This window comes from Candoia aspera, chromosome 8, assembly GCF_035149785.1.
Source record: "Candoia aspera isolate rCanAsp1 chromosome 8, rCanAsp1.hap2, whole genome shotgun sequence".
In the NCBI taxonomy this organism is placed as follows: Eukaryota; Metazoa; Chordata; class Lepidosauria; order Squamata; family Boidae; genus Candoia; species Candoia aspera.
The window spans coordinates 16,770,518-16,791,787 of record NC_086160.1 but is presented as its reverse complement, the minus strand read 5'-3'; the positions used below and the strand labels follow the sequence as shown (position 1 = coordinate 16,791,787).

Below are 21,270 nucleotides of genomic sequence, written 5' to 3'. Positions count from 1 at the left end.
AGCTGCTCCGAAGTCCTGTCCGCACCACACATGTTACAGTCTTTTATTTCTCCCTCACTCTGTCCGCGAATTAAACGGTTAAGCTTCGGGCTTCCAAACTTCCGACACCTGAGTCCGTCCTCGGCTCACCCTTAAAGAGCCAATCAGCGGTGGGCCCTGGAAAAGGGTGACGTCATCTCTCCGCGCCCGCCTTGCAAATAGGAATGCGTGGATGTTGTGGCAGGTGATGCTGGGTTCTCCGGGTCACCCCGGCTGCGCTGTCTTGCTCGAGAGGCGGTGGTCTTCTGTCAGCCTGCCCCCCTCCCCCGGGATTTGAGCCCGACCTGTTTTTGTTGCCAATCTCGGCGAGCTCCGCGGTGGCGCATAGTAACAAGTTTCCTGAGCAATGGAGGTCAAAGGGCTTCTTCCCCCGCCTTACTGCCTCGCTTGCTAGCCTGGGGGTGCCCGCTTCCCGGGGGCCGTTTGACTGCTGCCTTTTGAGGCCTGAAGGGGGATTTCCAGGTGTTCCGGCTCCACGATGTGTGCAGCCACCGCCCTTCCTAAATCCCCAGCTGGGGCGTCTTCTTTTTGCCAGCAAGCTTGGGGACAGGTATTCACTAAGGTCAAGCGAGCCGTTGTGTTCATGGACTCAGCTTGTGCGGAAAGCCTCCACTGGTCCTGTGGCGGAGTTAGCCGGCTCTTACAGGCCGGGGCCCTCAACGTCAAGGAGTTCTCCAGCTTTGAGTCGGGGGAGGCCAAGCAACCCAAGGCAGTCTTCGTGGTCAGCACCTTGTTGAAAGGCTGGACTGTGGACGTCATTCGTGACATTGTGAGCCTCAGCAATTTCCAGTACTGTGTGGTTTTCACTGGTGTCAACCACACAGTGCACTTGCAAGCGTATAATACACCCAACAGTGCTGAGACCGAAAGCTCTGGCCAGGCCGTCTTCGAGCAGTTTGAAGAGAAGCTTTGCCAGTGGATGGGCAACATGAACTACACAGCAGAGGTGCACCATGCTGCTTTGTTTCTGGCGCCCATCTTACCCCACCTCTTTGTAACACCTGCCTTTTCCACACTTTTCCCTTTGATGGCTGAGGATTTGACTCAAATCAATAGTGCTAGGCCAGAGAAGAAAAAAATTGCTCACTTGAGTGATGTGGACTTCTCCTCTCTGCCTTCAGACTTGCAGCTTGAGATCAGATCACTGGTGTCTGATCTCAATACCTTATTTGAGTATCTTAGTGTTCGGGAGGAATGTTTTGCTATTGGACCACTGAGCAAAATTATTGCAGGGGATCTGGCAAATTATTTTCAGGCCAAGATCAGGAGGAAAAATGCACAAAATAAAGCTTCTGTCATTTTTGTGGACCGGACATTAGATTTGACAGGTAAGAATCCTGAAGTTTATTTAAAAATATTGTCAGGCTGATCCAAGAATTATAATATTTTATTAACTGCCTATTATGATGATTTAGGAGGTTTTTTAAAAGATTAACTAGATAGAATCATTATTTTAAAAGCACGATCATAGGATAGTGACACTAAAGCTTTCTTTGGAAGTTGGGCCTAAAACAACTAAATACCAGTGCTTAGTAGGCAGACCAGACTCCCATCAAACATTGTGCTGGGAGTGGAGTGTCTTTTTTTTAAAGTTTTGCTGAGCACAATGTCACTGTCAATGCCTGAGTGCTACTTGGCTTATGTACTTCGAAATCATACCATAAATGCTATGGATGCTTCAAGGTTGAAACCATTACATCCACACTTTGTCATTCTTGTTCAAAAGTAAGAACTTTGAGTCGTATACTGTATATCAGGCCTCTAGTCTTTTGACAGAGTTATCAAAAATATTATTGAGGCTCTACTAGGCTGTCTTGCTTCCCTGAGTCTTTTGCAAGGTTTTAAAAAGTATTATTAAGCAGTGGAAATAATGTTTCTTTCAAACAGAGTTATTAGATTTTGTCTTCCTATGGTTCCTCCATATGTTAGGAAGCCACGGAATTCAGCATGGCATAAGTCATGATTTATACTGATTGTATTGGTAATCACTGATCTCATCTGGTATCTAAACTGTATTTTTTATCAATATTGCAGATGCTTATTAGCAAGATATGAGGTAATATATAATGCACATAAATATTTTAATAATCAAATTAAATTAAAAACAAATAAAAATAGCTGAATCGCTAAAGGGAGAGAGAAAGTAATATGTTAATATGGTATAAAATTTGGACAATACAAGTTTTTACCCGTAGGCCCTGGACCTCAAATCCAGACATTGTTCATTATTAAACTGTATCTGCAGCAGCATGCTGGCTAGCAATCTGAATAGTTTAAAATATTTGGTGGATGCTTCTGTATGTCAGAAAGAACCTGAGTTTTATACTCATGGCTGCTAAGCAACAGTTGGTTACCGAATGTGTAAAGTTGGTCTGCCAGGAGAAGTGAGGTATATAACTCATCTTCTCTACCTTTTGGAAGAAGTGTGATTAAGCAGCTGAAGCATGGTAAAACATGGGCTAGCTCTTCTCTTGCATGAGACGCACAAAGGCAGAAATATTCTGAAGAGGGGGACCTACTATATCTACCGCCAATAGCAGCTGAAGGTAATGCATCAAGCCAGACTAAAGAACAGGTTCTGTGATTTCTGGCAGTCGTCAGCTGGAGAGCTACTGCAGGAGTACGTTGACAATTTAAGTTATCTTGGGTCAGTACTAATCACTTGGTGCCACTTTATATCCAGAATCTTTTGTTTCACAACTTTTCTAGCTTGCTGGTATCCCAGCTATCATAAACATCCAGGAAAAACCATAAGGAGCCATACGTATCTTTAATGACTGTCTTCCGTGATGGACAGAAACTGCCTCTTCTTATCAGGACAACCAGGCAGATTGTACTAAACATCAGTTCCAACAAGTAACTAAAAATAGTGATTCAAATCTGGGCTCCGATCTTGTGATGCCCAATTTCAATCTTAGAGCTCTATTAGAAACACATTTGGATGGCTCTGACCCTGTTGGCCTTCCAAAAGAGCATGAGAACCTGGCTTTAGCCTCAAGCCTTAGGGCTAGGCTGCTAATGGAGCCTGATATGCGTATTTTTGGGGTTGTGAGTAGTTTGTGATGTGTCTTAGCTTTTGTATTCTATCATGATTACTTTTAATTGTACATTTCTGTTCTGTTTATTTTTAATTTTTGTATTGTTATTAGCCCAGAGTGATTGATTTAAGTTGGGTGCCACATACATTTTCTAAATAAATTTGGTGGCTTGCGAAATTGATCTCAGCAATTTTGATTGCTCCCTCTCTACTGAAATGAAGTTGGAACTTATTTGCACATCATATAATAACAATGCCTCAAATCATTTCTGTGCAGTAAGGAATGTATTATCTTCCCTTGGTATAGAAAAGGGTTAAAATAGCTGTAGCACTTCCCTGTTATACATAATCTGAATGAGCGTTTCTCCACCCAGATGAATGGAAGGTTATCCCCAAGTAATTAAAATGTTTGTCCTGCTCTAATTTGTTGCCGTTAATAATCCAACTACTGTATACTCTTTCACCCTCCTGGTGAACTTTTAAAAAAAATAAATTTTATTACAAATTATAAGGAAGAAATGGAAAAACAACTGCACTAAACCTTCCCCCCCACACTCACAATTAAACTTAGAGAAAAAATAACTAAAAAAAAGTTTAGGAAAAAAACCCAAACTAAGAGACAAAAGGGGAAAAGTCTAGTAGTAGTATAAGTACCATGTACGACTGTAATATTTTTAAGGGCATGAATCCATTGATGGGGCATTATCAGATATTCCTGTCAGAACTTTTAAGTTTTTGATAATTTACTGTATTAGCAATTTTTGATATTCACTATATTGGACAAGGGCTTTTAATGTTCTTCTCAAACCAATAACTGACCATGGTAGAATGGCTAAATCATTGGCTTACAGAAATACCAAAATATGCCCCTCAGGTAGCTCAGGGAGGTGGAACTTCTTTAATTAATGTGCCATACCTCTGTATCTATAAAGACATTAAATAATAATGGAGTAAGGAGTTATCCGTGTTCTACTCCCTGTATTACAGAAATTGGATCATTTAGTTGGCTGCAGGAATAACATCTGACTCTCATACCGGGGTTACTATAAAACTTATACATCAATAATAAGAATTTCTTGTCAACAGTAATTGCTGTCAATTTCTTTCATAGATTCTCTCTGGAGACTGAATCAAATGCCCATTTCAGGTCTACAAAGGCTACATGAAATGGATTTTTAAAGCCATGGGTATATTTCTCTATAAAGTGATATAAAATATTTGCTTGATCTTCAGGAGAACTACATTTCCTAAATCCAACTTGTTCAACTGCTAAAATATTGTCTTTTGTCCAGATTAGAAGTCTGATAGCATCTTTTTCAACTAACATATTTTATCAAAAGGCATAAGCTTTGGTGAGCTGCAGCTCATTTTGTCAGTTGCATCTTAAAAATGGAGATTACTGCCTGTAATTTTAGTAAGGGTTGTCTAGCTACTGGGTCTCATGTAGGTTCCATCATAAATTTTGATCCTCCCTCTTGGAAAATATATTTACAGTGGGAGTGGTAGTTAGGTCAGAGGGAGATGATCTTGCTTTTGTTCCATTTTATGCTGTAGGGAGGAAGTACGTTTTAGTAATTGTTGTTTTTCAAGTGGCTTGAAAGTTCCAGTTCAATAAATCATGTTTATTGAGTGCATATGAGTTTTAAATTTCTACAAGTTTCCTGTTTGGCAGATGATCATCCACTTTTGTTTGTTTCTTGTGTAGGATGATGCATTTGAGTTTGTCTTTATCTTTTCTTTTTCTTTCCCATTCTTATTTTATGAACTAATTCACTTCCAACAGTTGTTCTTTATAACACTTAAACCTGAGAGAACAACAGAGAAATGTTCCCTTAGATATGCTACTTATGAGGGTTAAAAGAGGAGAAGAAAGTTAAAAATATTTAATCTCTTCAGGAGAATACCAAGGAAAGCATATGCTTGTTGCCACTTTGCCCCAGCAGTGGTGCTGAGATCTCTAAAGATTTTAATTCTGTTTGGGGCAGGTTGGGATTTCATGGTTATCATGACAACTGTGGACCTACCTCAACTTCTATTTGGACCCAAACATTTAGTTAATGCAATTTATTTACTGCCTGATACCTGCTAGATTCTAGGTGACGTACACAGTTAACAATATCAAGCACAAAACACAAAACTGTTAAAAATTAGCTAAATAACAATATCCATTATCTAATCCATAAATAAAATGCATCAAATGAAATGGAGGCAGAAGAAGAACCCATCTCTGTTCAGGCCGTGCAGCTCCAATCTCTGATACTGTGAAAGTAAATCTGTAAATCTGGCCTTGGGATGGGGGAAGAGAGCACTGAACCATTATGGGAGTAGAAACAGCAATTAGTCCTGAGAAAGTAGAAATCTTGAAAAAGAAATTAAAAATAATCCCACTTTGATTTTGTTTGGATATAAGATGGGACAGAGAGAAGCTCTGTCAGGCTTTCAAGATTCTGTAATCCAACCGTATCCTAATAATAAAGGTTATTCCTACATTCCTGCTGCTTCTGTTCTTGACATATCTTAAAGGACTGACAGCCACTGAATCCTAAAGAGTCTCACCACTCCTGGGTGAAGGAGCAGAGAAGTACCAGAAGGCAGTGTCAGGCTCCCTAGGAGAAACAATGATAAGTACTAGTTGAGGCTGGGATGCTTGGGACCTGAGTCTATAAATTGTTTTCCTAGGTATACTGACCTCTTCAACCATAATCATTCATCTAGTCTGATCCTTTTTATATTCAACAGAGTGCTCATTGACTTTCCCAATAAAAGTCTTTGTCTCTGGTGCTCAGTAGGACTGGTTTACTCAGTAGGACTGGTTTACTACTGAGCACCAGAGACAGACTCTTATTTTCCTCTTGATCCCTATACCTCCATTGGTCCTCAGTTTGTGTCATACAGGAGCAAAATTACCAGATATTTATTTTTATTTATTTTTGTTCATTTTTATTTTATAAATTTATTCATCGCCCATCTCCCCCTCATGGGGGGACTTGATATTCATCAAGTGCCTTATGTGCCTCATATGCATCAACTCACAACTTAGTTCTGGAAATTCAGTCAGGACCAGAAATATTGGAACAAGGATAACTGTTTTGGCATTTGGCCTCTGTACACCACCACATTGAAGTTGAAAGGAAACACACCCAGATGGGAGCGAAGTCAGGACTTTCAGCTGTAATTCAAGGGGTTTGACAAAAGTGGGGCACTAACCATTCAGGAAGTACAGCCAGTGGTGTACACATACCCCCATCGTTGGTGGCTTATAAGTAATGGAATGAATGACTGACAAGCAGCTGCATGTCCAGGTGTGGCCTGTTTCCTGTGTACCCCATGATCAATCAAGCAGATAAAAGGCCTGGAAGTGGTTCTGAGTGTTACATTTGCATTTGGTAGCTGTTCACTGGAACGCTCAACATGAGGTCCAAAGAGGTGTCCATGCGAGTAAAGGAGGCCATCACTAGGCTGAGAAAACAAACCCATCAGACAGATAGCAGAAACATTGGGAGTGGCCAATACAACAGTTTGGAACATCCTGAAAAAGTAGGAATTAACTGGCAAGCTCAGCAACAGCAAAAGGCCTGGAAGACCACAGAAGGCAACTAAAGTGGATGACCGCAGAATTTTGCTCATGATGAAGAAGCCTTTCACAACATCTAGCCAGGTCAAGAATGCTCTTGAGGCAGGCATGTCACTGTCAACATCTACAGTCAAGAGATGGCTTTATGAATGTAAATATAGAGGCTTCACAACAAGGTGCAAATAACTGGTAACGCTCAAGAACAGAAAGGCCAGATTAGACTTTGCCAGCAAACACCTCAAAAAGCCTGCCCAGTTCTGGAATAAGATTCTTTGGACTGATGAAACCAAGATTAACTTGCACCAGAATGATAGGATAAGTATGGAGAAGGAAAGGAACAGCCCATGATCCAAAGCATACCACATCATCTGTCAAACATGGTGGAGGCAGTGTTACGGCATGGGCATGTATGGCTGCCAATGGAACTGGGTCACTGGTGTCTCTTGATGACCTGACTGCTGATAAAAGCAGGATGAATTCTGAAGTGTATAGGGTTATACTTTCTGCTCAGATTTAGCCAAATGCTGCCAAACTGATAGGACACCGCTTCATATTGCAAAACATACAGCAAAAGCTACCCAAGAGTTTCTCAAGGCAAAGAAGTGGGATGTTCTTCAGTGGCTAAGTTAGTCACCTGATCTCAACCCAATAGAGCATGCTTTTTACTGATTGAAGGCAGAAAGACCCACAAACAAGCAGCAGCTGAAGGCAGCTGCAGTAAAGGCCTGGCAAAGCATCTTTAGGGAGGAAACTCAGCATTTGGTCATGTCCATGGGTTCCAGACTTCAGGCAGTCATTGACTGCAAAGGATTTTCATCCAGGTATTAAAGGCGATCCTTATGTTTGTAATGATGTTGGTTTGTTCCATTACTTATGAGCCACCAACGATGGGTGTGTGTGTATGCCACTGGCTGTACTTCCTGAATGGTTAGTGCCCCACTTTTGTCAAACCCCTTGAATTACAGCTGAAAGTCCTGACTCCCATCTGGGTGTGTTTCCTCTCAAGTTCAGTGTGGTGGCATACAGAGGCCAAATGCCAGAACAATTATCATTCCAATATTTCTGGTCCTGACTGTATTTGTGTGACTAACAAAGGTCCCAACAGCAGAGCTGTTTTCTTTCCACTGGAATTTGCAGTAAAATAACATCTACTGGGGCTATGGACAATCTCCAAATGTGATATTTCACAATGTGTGAAAGCATGAATGAAGCACCAGTCATTAAAGCAACAGTGTCTTTTGCAAAGTTCACACAGCGCCTTTGAAAACTGCTTCTGACTGTCTCTGCGTATGTGTGAGTGCAGTGCCACTTCACTTTCTTCCCAGCACATGCCTTATGCATATGGAAACACCTGAGGGCAGTCTCTGAAGCAGCCTGTGAAGCTAGGAAAAGATGCAGCTGCTTTAAGTATTCAAAGAGAAGTGCTTCATTTGTCTTTCCATGTGTTGCAAAAGATTTGCACCATCCTATTACCCATCAATATTGGCATTATTCCTTACCACATTAAATAGAGAATACAGGTGGAATGTCTTTACCAAATAAGATCCTGCATAGATCTCAAATGGATGGCATTTCAACATGCCATGGTGTGACAGTCCCTGGTCTGCTTTCTTTGTTAGAATCAGACTTTTATTTAGAAATATAAGCCTTATTGCAGAACTTAAGTTTAGAAGGAAACTACCTAATTATCATCCATCTGCAAAATTGCTGACCAGTTTAATGAATGAAAGACAGACATTTAGTGGAGGCATTAATTTTGATTGCCTAACATTTTAAAAGGTCTTTCAGATGCAATAAACGCAAACCATATGAATGTATGATTTATGGATCCTAAGTTATTTAGCAGTGAATTTTTGAGATGTGGTGACTAGTAAAATTGGTGGGTTCTGTGATCCCAATTCTTTTGTAAAAGATTTGTAGCAATAAAGGTTTAGACACCTCAGAGTAGTTATATTGCTTATTGCTTTTCCATTGTTTAATAGGTATGTGAATTTATTTTACATACTTATTATACTTAGCATTACTTTTTAGGACAGAACTAAAATACTTTCTTTTGAGATTTATTATTTTATTCTTATTTTATTTACTATTACAGTAAATAATTACAGTGGGATTGGTTTTTAAAAGCCCATTCTAAACTCTTTTCCTTTGTAATCAGTTGAGATCAGATTATTCGTAGGAAATATTCCACTACCTTAGAGAAATATATGACTACTTTTCATTGGGATGGATTTTTTTTTTTTCAGGAGCAGTTGGGCATCATGGTGACAACTTAGCAGAGAAGATTCTCTCGATACTTCCGAAGCTACGAGGTCATACAAATGATGTGATGGTCAACATGGTGGAGCTCACAAGCCTGCACACTAATGAGACAAGTTGCAATATTATAGCGCCAGGCTGCTTGGCACAACCAACGTAAGACTGCATCTGTCAGAAATGTGGGGTGGGGAATGGAGGAGATGGTTATGAGGATATAGTAATCAGAAGTCACACTTGTTGTGAAATTCTTTACTTTTACTTTAGTGTAGCGTGAGAAAAGTTTGCTTGGAAGTGTTATATGCAGATACCCTTGCTAATTGAAACCTCAAATGCATGCATCTGCACTGTGATTCTGACCATACTTTATGCATTTGTTTGCTAGAGATTTCAAGTTTCTTATAGATCTAGTATGGGATTGATCATTTAATAATTTGAACGCTGCTGTGGGAGATAGTTCTTAAAATGTCAGAAGCAAGCAACAGTAGACTAATTCATGTTAGCACCGCAAGGTGGGCAGAGCGAAGGAACAGACAAGGCTGGGATTCCAGGAATTGTTCGTTGTTGTAAGGTATATTAATGGTATCTTGAAAACTGGTCCAAAACCTTGTCCACTGCCTCTCTCCTTTGTCCTCATATTTCTCTCTTGTTCTGTTACCTTTCTGCCTCATCTTCCCATAAGGAGGTGCCCAGTTAACCCTTTGCTTATTTTTGTAGAACACAAGCAATTTATAACTGCAGCACACAAGGTTCCATGGCTCTATCTAGATAGGCTTGGAAGGATCCTGTATCTGGAATCTAGAGCGCAGTTGCAGGCTGGCATAGACAATACTTAGTTAAATGCTCCAATTGTCTGGTGCATAACAGTAGTAGAGAAATATACTGGGTGCTGAAATCATGCTCACCATGATGCTTGTTGCTTGTTCTTTATCCAAGAGAAAGGTTGAGTTTGTAAGAAGAAGAACAGCCTTAGCGAAATGCAGGTATTAAATGAGATGACGATGGCATGAATTTGTGAGAACAATGTCTGTGCAGACCGGCTGGGATAATTGGGGACATCTTCAATGCATTTCTGATATCTGGAACAGTGACCACTCTGCCATCAAAACAGCTGGAGTTTGGATGATGGTGAATGATTTGGTCTGCCTCCTGTGCCAAGCCTTGTTTTAATGCTAGATCCTCAAATGCGATGTCTGCACGAAGTTATGCCAAACATAAGGATGAAGTTATTGATGGGTATCTATGACAAGTTCTTCCAGTACTGTGACACAGAATTTGGCAACTTCTTCTGTTCCCAAGAAAGAAGAAACTGCAGATAGTGACTAGTTGATTTGGCAGGTTAAGTAGAAAGTTGTTACTGTCTGAGATCAAGAGAAGAGCAGATATCAAAGAAAGAATGAGAAAAAGAAATGGTTACTTAAGGAAAGGAGAAAAATGGGTCTGAAGAAGCAGCAGACGGGGGAAACAAGAGCCAAGGAAAGGCTGTTGAAAGAGGAGAGGTCTTTCCCCATCTGGTAGCCTTCTGATTTGTCACACTATATAATGCCTATCCTTTCTAGTCAGTATGGCCAATGAACGTGCTGGCTGGAGATGATGTGCCTTGTAGCTCAACTTGTGTGAAATGTACAATATTGGGGTAAGATCATTAAGAAGAAAGATGGGACTAGTAGAAGATTTGCAAGAAATCTAAAAGGGTAAAGAAGAGTGAGAATATGCTGGGATTCACAATACCAGCAAATGAAAGTTTAAATTTCAGATATTAATTTGAAATCACTTGCTGAATGCTTGGCTGCAACCTCCTCATTACATAAGATTGTTAAAATGGACCTGAATTTTAAACATGATTGAACAATTGTAAAATGTAATTTGCAAAAGGAAGTCCATTTATATAAGGTCAGAAAATATTTGTTTTCAGCAGTAAGACTTTAGAATTAAGGGGGTTTTCTTCCTTTGAAAGTATGTGTACTATACTTTCAGTCAATTTTTTTTCAATCAATGATGAGATTGTACAGAAAAATCAAGTTAAAAAAGAGTTGTAATTAAAATGTATAAATAAATTAGGGGAGGAAGAACCAGAACATCCTACATGGATAAGCCTAGCCATAGGCTAGGCTTGTTCTAATCTTTTGTGGTATAGTACAGTGGCAATAAATAAGAATGCAACTCTTCTAGTGATCTCGGGAGGTGGATATAATCCTCAGGGCTGCAACTAGTGGGGGGCAACCGGGGCATGTGCCCTGGGCGCCGCGCTGGGGGGGCGCCAAAATGAGTGCTGGGGGGGCGCCAAAGTGGGCGCGGAATCCATGTTTGCCCTGGGTGACACAGACCCTAGTTGTGGCCCTGATAATCCTTTGTGTTTTGAGGTCTGTTAGATACAAGGGGAGTTATAAGGTCTGAGCATGAAATCTTACAGAAATGGTAGCATAGAAGAACATGAGCTCCATTTCTTAAACTTCAGCAGGGCACAGTATCTCTGAGATAGGAATGTTGTGATTCCTTCACTCTAGTACCATCAACAGTGGAGCATTAATGTCAGCTAGGGAGAAAACGTTGTGGTGGCTTAATCATATAAAATCATATTTGTACTTTGCCATGACGAGCAGCCTTCTATTAATTCCTAGCCTGCAGAGGCTCCCTCATCTCTTTGGAGATATAGTACCTGGGATGATGACGATGATGATGATGATGATGATGATGATGATGATGATTTCAATTGTGGCCCTATCAAACCTCAGTGGAGAAATTGCTCAAAAAGCTACCTTGACAAATATACTTCTGAAGCAGAACCTTCCAGTTGATTTGAAATTATCAAAGAGAATCAGAGCAGTTATCTTTATATTTCTAGCAAAATTTATTAATCCCTAGCAAAATTGATTTGGCAAGTACAGGCCTTTTCAACAAGGGAAATCAACCTAGATAGTAGATGTGTTTCCATTAGATTTAATTTTTTTGTAATCGTGAATCTTTTAGTAGTTTAAAGTAACATTTGTTAAATTTAGTAATATCTCAGATTTTAAGATGGCTTTTTCTTATTTATATCAGAGGATATAGCTGATAGAAAAAGGTGACTTCTTTCTACAGCTTTACTATGTTTAACTTTTAAAAAACTGATTTCTATCTAAAACATCTGGATAAAAAATAGGCTTAATGAATATTTATGACTGGAATAGTGATATAAAGCAGAATCTTTCCTTAAACCCAGAAAAACAACAAACTGTGATGAAAAGTGCTGAATGCTTTTAAAGTTATTGGAGTTTGAAGACAACCACATAACAAAGAATGAAAGAATATTGTTACATTTCTAATATTATTAGTTAGAATTAGAATTGCTAATACACTGTTCTTTGAGGAGAAATGAGTTGCAGGCAGACTTGTTTTGTTTGAAAAAGTATTTTAAAATGCCTTTCTTCTTTAGACAAAACTGTTTATAATTCTGACCTTAATAAACAACCAGTGCAATGTTGCAGATACTGATTAAGTAACTTTTACATAGCTATGAAATAATATGATGGTAACAAAACTGACAATACATCTTACATGGTGGCCTATTCAGAAATACTGCTAAGTCAAAATGTGGAAGATCATGCTAAATCAAAAACAAACCTACCATATTATAGTTTAGCATGATGCGTGTGCTTCTCTTGATCTTAACTATTATTCTGTTTGTATTGTTTGTGAATCCCATACTCTATTGTTCCTGTAGGACACAGATGGGCAACATGTGGCATTCTAAAGTTAATGAACTCCAACTTCTAACTCAGCATGGTTAGGGATGGTATGAGCTGCAGTACAAAATCATCTGGGGCCCAGTTCTGCTCTTCAGTCTTCACAGCTGCTTACATATACTTTCCATGCAATAACCAACCCAAGCAGTACAAAGACCAGATCTACTTTTACTGTTAGAATCTGCTATGTGCTTTCAGAAGTTATATTCTAGCTCCCCTGCTTCTGATTTAGCCAACTGGAGTCTCCTCTAGCATTATGCCTTGGAAACCTGTTTATATTTTATCAGCTCCATTTCCCCAAAAGTGTTCAAAGCAAGTACAATATGTATTATAATACAAAAATATTAAAATGTGAGGAATAAAAGACACCTGACAAGGTATTAGTAAATCAAGCAAATAGTTTTAAAATCATAAAAATAAAACGGTGACATTAGTAATTTGGGATGAAGTAGAATGGTTATTCTGATGAATTGAAAGGTATATCAGGGAGATGACATGTACCAAGGCCAGCAGGGTTTTCCCATTATAAATAACTGATTGAGAGTGTGCCATCAAGTTGGTGTCGGCGCGTAGCAGCCACATAGGTACACCTTCAGGAACATCTGTCCTCAGCGTTGCCCTCCAGGTCTCCAAATGGTAAACCCATTACCACTGTAATTGAGTCCATCTACCTTGCTCTTGGTCATCTACTTCTTCACTTTCCTTCCACCTCTCCCAGCATTAGGGACTTCTCAAGGGAACTGGGACTGTGTCTAAAAGGTGATAATTTGAGTTGGTCATTTGTGACTCAACTCTGGATTGTTTTGTTCTGTGATCAATCTAGTGTCATCACATAGCACAAGTTATTCATGTTTCTTCTTCCGATATTAAAACCACACCCATCTTCTTCCAGTCCAGCCTCCTTTAATATATATCCATCACTCAGGTTGAATAAGTAAAGAGAGAATGTACAGTTTTGCCTAACTTCTCTGCTGACCTGGACCCAGTCTGTTTCAATACGTTCCGTCTGGACTGTGGCTTCCTGTTCAGTATATAGCAGGGTTTCCCAAACTGTAAGGTGTAATTCCCACACACAGGGAGTGTGTGAAGAACCTTTTAGTTACATTGTTACAATCCACCTTTCCCAAAGTTTCAATGTAGTGTTTTCATTGTTCATTTGTGTTCATTTTGGTGTTTGGCTTTTTAGGGGAGGTGTATACATTAAGTTTAGAACTAAAGGGAGGTGTGATGGCAAAACGTTTAGAAACCCCTGGTATATAGGTTTCACAGGAGGACACTGAGAAAGTTCTAGGACTTGCATTTTCCTAAGGACATTCCACAGCTTGACATGGTTGGCACATCTGAAGGCTCTTTTGTATTCAGTCAAGTACATATTGACTTCTTTGGGGTATTCTTTGGCTTTCTTAATTTTCCAGGGTGCGTTAGCAGTAATGTTCCTCTGCCTTTTCTGAAACAAGGTTGAACATCTGGTATCTCCCTTTCCAGGTAGGGCTATAATTTGCATTGGATGATCCTGTTATTTTGCTAGCATGTGAAATTAAAGTTATTGTGCAATAATTTGCACACTTTGTTAAGTCTTCTTTCTTTGCTATTGGTATGTAGACTGACCTTTTCCCATGTGTTAGCCAGTGTGTTGTGCAGTATAGTGCAATGTATTTCTGTACTCCATGCCTACATCTCTTCATCCCTTTGTGTTGATAGCTGATGTTTACATTAAAACATTACTGCTACTACAGAGAGGTTCTCTCCATTTTCTTACTGTTAATAAAGACAATTTTTAGCCAGTCTTTTGGTAGAACCTTTAGAGTTAAGAATCTGTATTAGGACTGTTTCCAAAGAATCTTATAAAAAAAGCCTGTTTGTAATGGTTCTCAGCATTCCCCTTGATGCCTTGTGATTTGAACCTCTGAATTCATTCTAATTCTGTAGAAGCTTTGGTCTGGCTGAAGCAGTTATCAATTCTGACTGGTATCTCCTTGAGAAGGTTTGTATTCTTGCCCTGCTAAGCTTCTCTAGAAAGCAGAAAGGAAGCAGAAAGGGCTGTGCCTCTTTTCTCATTTCTGAAGCGGCTGGGTGGCATATCCAACCTTCCATGTAGTTCTTTAAGCTCAGATCCCAATTTGCAAGTCATGGGAAATAACAGTAGATGTTACGAAGGCAAATGTCTTCCATGAAGTCAATTGCACAAGTGGAGATTGAAGGAGCAGGAGGGCACTAACTTATTCCCAGTGGGATGGACCATAGTTTGCCAAACTAGGATCTTAGCTCAGAACTATTAAATTCAAATCTTGAAGTCTTTAAACTAATTATAAAGGCACAAGTTCATTTTTGTTTAATTGTAAGTAGGCTGCTTCTTTGTTCACTTTGCTTTTAATTACTGCAAGTGTATTAGTTCTATTCTCATGCTCTTATTAAGTATATGATGTTTAAATACATCTATGTGTTCATTAGATTTGTATCCTGCCTTTCCTGTGTCAGTTCAAGGCAGCTTATATAGTACTTCCTCTTTCAATGTTATTTCTATAACAACAATTCTGTGAGATTGTTTGGGCTGTCATAAGTGGCCCAAAATTTCTTAATGAACTTCCATATCTGAGTGTGAAACAGGGTCTTCCCAGTCCCAGTCCAAGACCCTGGTTACTGCAACAAATATTTGTAACAGTTTGCTATCAAAAACACTGATAGTGTTCATAATGTGTGATGGATATGTCATTCAGTATAGGTTGGGTATACAAACAGGTGAAGTAAATTAAGCTACACTGTAGAGAAGAAATGGAAGGGGTCAAGGAGTTGTGCACCAAAAGACCATTCTTTTCAAATTAAAGATATCCAAATGAAATCAGAATTTTTGTTTCAATTTTAAAAATGAAAGAAAGCAGTTAGAAATAAAATTTGCCTTTACTGAATATAGAATCTCTGAATAGAGATTCAACACCAATCATGTGCTCTTTCATCACTTTTTCTTTCTGTTAAGTTTGTATTTTTAAAACAAAGAAATAGAGTGATTGATATAACTCATTATATATGCAATATATGTTTTGCATATATAATGAATTATCAAGTAAACTTGTTACAAGGATTAGGACTTTATTGTAACTTGATTTTTACAGCATTCCATAGGGATCCCTAATGACAGACAGTGTAATTCTTTAATCAGTGGTCTAAATCTAGATGCCAGTTTAGAGCCAGTGTAGTTAAGGTTTTGGACTAAGAATGGAGAGACCTAAGTTCTAGTCCACTGCCAGCCATGGATTTGGATGCAAGCATCTACCAAAACAAAAGTGCTACTATTGCTAATTGGGCAGAGGCTTGCAAGGTAAGTGGGGTCACATCTTATAATGTTAAGTGGGATTTTTTGAGCTTGTGGAAGCTGAGGAAGTAGATAGGATGTACGAGCTCTGATGACTTTGGGTTGGATGATCTAGAGGAGTGACACCTAGGCTTTCCAAAAACATTCATTCTGGTGATTGCTTTTGATAGAGATTTGGGAGTCCTTCTGGATTTGTAGCTCCTGCTTGAATCCGGTTTGAAGACACAACCGGGAGTGGAGGCCTTTGCCTGGCTTTGGTTGGTTCTCAAATTACAGCCTTACCTGGTCCAGGAAGCCTTGGCAGTAGCCACTCACATCGTTATCACCATGCATCTGGACTGTTGCAGTGCATTTTATGGGAGTTACATTTGAAAACAATTTAAAAACTGCAGCTAGAACAGAATGCAGCCACCAGACTTCTAGTGCATAAAATCTGCTATTGCAGGACAATATTTATTCTACAGTTGGTGCGCTGGTTGCCAGTAGGCTTCTGGGGCCAATTCATAGTGCTCATTATTACCTAAAAATTATTACCTTATATTGCATATTTTGGGGAATACCATATCCAACATGATTCTGCCTACCCTGTGAGGGCTCTAGAAAGGTGCTTCACCCCTTACTCTTCCATGTTAGCTGGCTTCCATGCTCAAGATCCTGACTTAGTGTGAGATGGGAACAGCATGGACCAGAAGGCATTCTCAGTCATTGAACCTCATTATGGAATAGGCTTCCCCCAGAGATGCTCCAGGCCCTTTCAATTCTGGAGGTCAAGGAGATATTGAACAACCTTCTTTTTAAACAACATTTAACTCCTAGCATTGAGTCTTCAGTATATATGAAGGTACTATCATGAAATATGTCTTTTTTAGATCTCGGCTTGATTGCTACAAACACATGTATATTTATTCAGTCAAGATAGTCATCAGCCATGCTCCCAGTGGCCTCGAAGGCTATAATAATAACAGCAAAAATGTTTGTCTCCCAGGCCAAAAAAGCTTACTTCTTTTCTTTTATATAGCAACCCAAACCAATTCCTGTTATTCTAAATCACAGTGTCTTTGTCCATCAGCTTACATCTCAGCAAGGCTGGCCAACAGTTACCCCAACCTCACACTTATCTGTCCACTTTTATTTATTCATTTGTATCTCTCCTTTTTGCTTATGGTTTTCACCCAAAATTTAAAAAACCAAAATTGAAAGTACCAGCAAAACCAAGCACAAGTTTTGTTTTGTTTTGTTTTTAAACCCATGCGTAGCCGAGAAAAGCAGGGAAAAATAGTTCAAACATTGAGACAGGCTGTTGATGAAATACTTTCAGATGATAAAGAAATGTACGTAGGAATACCAATGATGGGGCAGTGGTGCCCACCAATGGAGTAAAGGAAAGTCAGTTTTTGCTTGTTTGTAAAGCTATGTTAAAGATTTATAAGGCTGTGCTTTTATTGCATTCACACATTTCTTGCTTGAAAATAGTGGCAAATACTGGAATTATTTGCCTTTTTGGAGCTCTTCACTGTTTCATGAGTTTGGTCCCATATCACTAAAATAATCTGGGGGATTTTGGAGGGCCAATTTGGAAATGTTGGAACAGTTCCACAGTGGCATCAGATATGCTAAAGAGATCTCATAGGAATGTAATACCATCCTCAGGCCACAAACAAGTTTAGTACCTGAAACACTTGGGGAATCTCTCTCTCTCTCTGTGGTTATTTATTTATTATTCAAATTTCTGTCACCACTCATCTCCCCGCAAAAGCCACAACAAACATAGAAAGTACTGAGAAAGAGAAATGTAATACACAGGTAGGCTTTACTAGTAGTTTGCAGATTACACCAGGAATAGAAAGCCACTCACCCACACACTTTCTGAGCTCTTATCCACTCATTTCATTCTGCTGACAATACAATATTGTACTGCCATCCATAACCTGACACCAGCCATGCCATTTAACTCTTCTCTCTCCTTGTATAAGGAACAAAAGACCTTACAGCCATTGCGCAGAACATAAATGGGCAAGTGTTGTTCCCAGATGGAGAGCTAATTGTGTGTTCATTGGGGAATGCTGCCACCTACTGAGAACGGCAACACTCTGCAAATAAAGAAGACTATTTAGCTGTATCCTGATATCTCTAGTTTGCACTTCTTAACATTCTGGCTTTGCAGATTTAAAGTCGGATTTTCCTTAGTGGATCATATCCTACAGTTGGGTTAAACACAAGTCCTGTATGCTTATCAATTTCCTTGGAACAGTGGGTTGGTTAAAAGCTTGTGGAGAATAGGGGGAAGGAAACAGAAGTGTTGTAGAGTGTAAGGAAGGATCTAAAAAAGTTGAAGATTGTTAAGTTAAATGACTATTATCAGTTACATTTCCTAGGTTTAGGGCCAGGGGAGATTCTCAAGACCGGCTGTAAGAAGCAACTGCTAATATTGGGGAGTTTAGTAGACAGAGGTGAAATATTTTTCCTATGTGACCATTTTGTTTTCTGGGCAGCTGAGTTATGTTTCACACATTCCACAACTAAGTATATAAATGTCTTGTTATCACGGACATTAAAGTGTGTCTTAAAATTGCATATGGTATTCTGAATCCAGAAAATATTTTGTGATAGTTTATCTGAATTGTGTATATGTGTGTATATTCATTTTAAGTCAGAGTTAAATAGTCTTCAGATACTTGTCCTTTGCTGCAGTCTTACAAGATGTTGGGTTGCAGGAAATGCCTGCTTCAAGTTTAAGATATGTGTTTACTTTTGTGGGTTTGGCAAGTTAAAGTACTACTTTGGACAATGGTTGACCACAGCAGGCAGGCCTGTGTGCATTTTAGGCGGTCTGACATCTCCAGCTGTTCTGTGTGCATCTCGTCACATTTAGGTTACCCAGAAACCTAATTCTTGGCGTAATTCCTATCATCTGACATGCGTAAGCATCATATCCCATCTTTTTGTAATTAAGATTTATTTTGCTATATGTTGGCTCACTATTTTGACAAAAATTGAGTGATTTAGAGAGTGAATTTGCCATTTCACTTGCCATCTTTGTTATGGAAAACACTTGTCTTCTGTATGTAACAAAAGCAGTGGTTCTCCATTTCTGACTGGAAGCTAGAAGAGGACAGAGATCATTCCTGTAGTTGTTCTGAGCTTTTGATGATTGATGTTTACTTCAAATCTTAAGAAAGCATCTATCCTTCCTGGTCACAGCCTTACACTAAATATGAATTAACTGGGTTTGCTCAGCCACAAAATAAGCAAACAAAACTTTCTCCCCAAAGTGCAGGAGAAATTTCACAGTTGTCTCCTGAAATAGAGCACAGATGCAGAAATCGTATTTGCTTATATCTCTTTCTAGTTACAAAACTTGGGTGTCAAGGAGGGAGGAAAATGTAGAGGAGCACAGAGATCACCTTGGAGAAGGTATGTAGAGACCATTAGTAAAACTTGAGCTTAGCCCAGGAAAACAAAGTGTGAGAAAGAAACCCAAGGTTGCTCTGCCTTGACTCTATTTGGTATAAGAGGGTGGGAAGGGAAAATGCTCTCATGCTTTCAAGAGTCAGTTATTATAGTCTGTATCAATAAAGTAGAGTTTTAGTATTTCTTGTGTCTGTTTCCTGACCTTGCCTACCTCGAAGGGCTGACAGAAAGGGATTGTGCTTGACCCCACAGTGTAATGCAGCATGCAGTCAAATAACAGGAATCCACAGTTTTTGGCTGGTCATCACTACCCATCAGACAGGTATCTTTCTTCCCTGATCGCCTTCCTTGCTCCTGAGCAGGAAAGATCTATTGGCATAGTAATTTCCTAGCTTGTTTCAGTAATCAGAGAGTGGTCCCTATTGGGACAAAAGGAGAGTTCGGGTTCTGTGAAGCACAAATGTTGGCTTGTCTGCCAAGAATACTCAACATTTAAGAGAAATTGTGTGAACTTTATAAATGTGCAATTCCCTCCTCTGGTGTTTGTTTGAAAGCATATTTTCTAGAGAAATAAATCACAGTGCATCAGTATAACTTAAAGAAACAGGCTTTTGCTTTATGCATCCATTTTTACCTTCCACTGAAAAAAGCAATACTACTTCCCAACACACATGCACCCTCCCAAACATACAAGCTATTGTTAGCACTTGGGTCTGGAAGAACTCCAGGAATGTTATATAGCTTAGGGATATACCCAGATGTTTTCAGTTGAAAACCCACTGTCTGCAAACACCAAGCCCTGGAAACATATGTCTTAACCATTTTATGCATCTGTATTTTAAAAAAAAAAAAGTGTTACCCTAGAGAAGAAATTGAGGCCACTAGATATTTTAAGACCAACTGATGCAACTCCCTTTTGCTTCTTGTAAGCATCTATTGACATTTTTCCTTAAAACTATTAATAAAACGTTGATCACTGTATCATTGACCTGAGAGAGAGAGATCAGTAAGTGATCATGTATCTCTTTCCTTTCAGCAAATGAACTTTTTAAACTATGAAGGACAGTTACAGCTATTAATCATTGAAATCCATATTAAACCTGTCAGCTTGTTCAACCAATTAAGCCAAAAATGTGCAAGATTGTGCAATCTGTATTCCCTTCTGAACCATAATATTTTTTGCTTGTTTGCAAGAAGCTCTTTTTGCAAGATTAGTTTTATCTCTAAGAAAAACTATATCCTTGGCAAAACTGATCAGTTCAACTGATCCTTAGTGTGTAAGATCAAGGTAGCGTCATTCTTTTGCCCATAAAATATCTTAGGTAACTTGTCATTTCAAACATGCTTGATAACGCAGCAAATGTTTTCAAAACTTCCTTACAGTTTCTGATCTTTTTAATTCAAGGTCATTGAATTAGAATTAATTAGTGACAAAATACTGGTGGCACTTTATTGTGTTGTTTTCATTTTGTAAGCTTGTTTTGCAGTTTATAAAGTGTCACATCTATAAATAGTTTTAATGACGAAAAATAAATATTTGTATCTTTCTTGAAAATCTCTTTTGGAAAAATGATTTTATGTAGTTCTAATTGAAAGACTTGCTAAGCAGTAAAAAAACAAACAAACAACCCTCTATGTAGAATTAAACATGTATATACCAAAAATTAGTTTGCCACTTAGATCTAATTCTATGACTAGAAAAAAAATATTTAAAATTGGAGGAACCAGTATTGTGCTTCAAATATCTCTCAAATTAACTGTTGCCATATCAAACTCTTGATAATCTGTATAAACAAAATATGTATTTTTCTGTAATCTGTAGATAATCCGTACTTAAAGTACCTATATTTGCATATATTATTTAATCCAAGGTAATTACTGTACTCATGGACAGGCCTTCTACTGATCTACTGTGAAT

At 38.9% G+C, this 21,270-nt stretch overlaps 1 protein-coding gene across 1 annotated transcript in view; it reads left to right on the top strand.

Moving 5' to 3' along the window:
• Positions 1-266: 266 nt before the first annotated feature.
• The window catches only part of SCFD2 (sec1 family domain containing 2), a 185,533-nt gene continuing 164,529 nt past the window's right edge, over positions 267-21,270 (top strand). The window contains exons 1-2 of the mRNA XM_063310572.1: positions 267-1,367; positions 8,897-9,065. Coding sequence (XP_063166642.1) covers positions 518-1,367; positions 8,897-9,065 — 1,019 coding nt within the window. The 5' untranslated portion in view covers positions 267-517. The remainder of the gene's footprint in view (positions 1,368-8,896; positions 9,066-21,270) is intronic.